Here is a 2,370-nt window from a genome sequence, read left to right as displayed (position 1 = left end):
TGGACTGCGTGGGGACGAGGAGCTCGTTCGCATTTGAAGCTCACAAGTTTAGGTAGCTAATGCTAATGCTACGCCGACGTTTGCTAATGGTATTAGCCCGAGTCGCTAGGTAAATAAGACTGCCTTTCGGAGTTTCCTGTCGTGGTGGCCACGTCTTCACCATGTGCTGTTAGAAGATATTCTACACATCTATTTTATTCGATGTAAGAGGAAGAGTCATTCCTGGGAGATGGGTGGCTTTTTGTTACGTTATACACAAAGCTACAGTTCCGCACGCTAGCTAGTTGACGTTAGCTAACGTTGCCGAGCCGGCCAGCAACTTCCACAGTAGTTTTGTCAAGCTAACCACGGAAGTATTGTGTCGCCCAGAAGCAACCCGTGTTGCTGACATCAGGCAATCCGCAGCCATGTTTGAGACGGAGACGCATATATCGTGCCTTTTCCCTGAGATCCTCGCCATTATTTTCAGTTATCTTGACGTGAAAGACAAAGGACGAGTAGCCCAAGTGTGCGCGGCCTGGAGGGACGCGTCCTACCACAAGTCTGTGTGGAGGGGGGTGGAAGCCAAGCTCCATCTGCGGAGAGCAAACCCGTCTCTGTTCCCCAGTCTGCAGACCAGGGGCATCAAGAAGGTTCAGATCCTCAGCCTCAGGCGAAGTCTGAGCTACGTGATTCAGGGGATGCCGCACATCGAAAGCCTTAACCTGTGTGGCTGTTTCAACCTCACAGACAACGGACTCGGACATGCCTTTGTGCAGGACATCCCATCGCTGCGAGTGCTGAATCTCAGCCTGTGTAAACAGATCACAGACTCCAGTCTGGGCAGGATTGCACAGTACCTGAAAAACCTGGAGGTGCTTGAACTCGGAGGCTGCAGCAACATCACTAACACGGGCCTGTTGCTCATCGCCTGGGGCTTACACAGACTCAAGAGCCTGAACCTGCGCAGCTGCAGGCATGTGTCTGATGTGGGCATCGGGCACTTGTCCGGTATGACCCGCAGTGCTGCGGAGGGCTGCCTGTCTCTGGAGAAGCTGACTCTGCAGGACTGTCAGAAGCTGACGGATCTGTCCCTCAAACACGTCTCAAAGGGCCTCAACAAACTCAAAGTGTTGAACCTAAGCTTCTGTGGAGGGATATCGGACGCTGGGATGATCCACCTGTCACACATGACCCACCTGTGCAGCCTGAACCTGCGCTCCTGTGACAACATCAGTGACACTGGGATCATGCACCTGGCCATGGGCTCCCTGCGACTCTCCGGACTCGACGTCTCCTTCTGTGATAAGATCGGGGACCAGAGCCTGGCTTACATTGCTCAGGGCTTGTATCAGCTCAAGTCCCTGTCTCTGTGTTCCTGCCACATAAGTGACGATGGCATCAACAGGATGGTGCGCCAGATGCACCAGCTCAAAACTCTCAACATTGGACAGTGTGTGAGAATCACAGACAAAGGGTTGGAGTTGATAGCTGACCACCTGACGCAGCTGACAGGGATCGATCTGTATGGTTGTACTAAGATCACAAAGAGGGGTCTGGAGAGGATAACGCAGCTCCCGTGCCTTAAAGTGTTGAACCTGGGACTGTGGCAGATGACTGAAAGTGAGAGAATGAGGTGAAAAGTTTGAGGGGGGGGAAAAAAACACGTAGTTTGTTTTGTATAGTGCTCACTTTCTTAATTTTAATTTCTATACTGTGACTAAAACAGGGAGAGGGACTTCTCAATCACTGGAATATTGTTCACATCTGCTGCAGTATCCACTTCTCCTCTGACCTTGGTTCAGCTTTGTTGTGCTCTCTTTTAAAGGCGCAGGTGTTTAATGTCAGCCAGTGGACACTTCTTACTTTCTAGCTACCTCACCCATTAAACACAGGAGTGCCTACTATTGCTTAATACTAGAATAGTTTGCGTATTTTTGTGACTCGCGTACCAATGGAGGTTTGGATATTCCAGAAAAACCTTGCAGAATATTAGGTAGGCATTTTAATTCTTAACAGAAAGGCTGGAGTGCCTTGGATGGAAGATTTAATTCATTTTGTTTTGGCTGATTTTTACTTGCATAACCAGTATTTTTTTTTGTATTGAATGACTGTTGACATAATTGTGCTTCAAATTGAAGTGGGTGGATCACTCCCTATTTGTCTCTGTTTACGTATAGTTGGCTATGTTTGATATTCCTGAGGAAGATAAGTATGTATCAGATGTTCCTGTTTGCTTCTCTCCGTCAAAGGTTCATCAGTGCGACTACAAAAAAGGCGTAGTAATTAACATGCTGCCAAGGCTATATGCAATACCTTTAACCGTTCATCAGTGGCTTTTCCCCTGAGGAGCTTCCAACAACAGCGTCAGAGTGTATTTGTATAAAAAAG

The 2,370-nt window shown here is 48.4% G+C and overlaps 1 protein-coding gene across 1 annotated transcript; it reads left to right on the top strand.

Moving 5' to 3' along the window:
• The first annotated feature begins 305 nt into the window (after positions 1–305).
• LOC310931288 (F-box/LRR-repeat protein 14-like) lies at positions 306–2,050 on the top strand. The gene has a single exon (XM_083894413.1). The coding sequence runs from the start codon at positions 408–410 to the stop codon at positions 1,617–1,619; it is 1,212 nt and encodes a 403-aa protein (XP_083750539.1). The 5' UTR covers positions 306–407; the 3' UTR covers positions 1,620–2,050.
• Positions 2,051–2,370: the final 320 nt, after the last annotated feature.

The sequence above is a fragment of the Microchirus variegatus genome, assembly GCF_963457635.1.
Source record: "Microchirus variegatus genome assembly, chromosome: 8".
In the NCBI taxonomy this organism is placed as follows: Eukaryota; Metazoa; Chordata; class Actinopteri; order Pleuronectiformes; family Soleidae; genus Microchirus; species Microchirus variegatus.
Note: the sequence above shows the minus strand (reverse complement) of the source record. Positions and strands in the feature narration are given on the sequence as shown.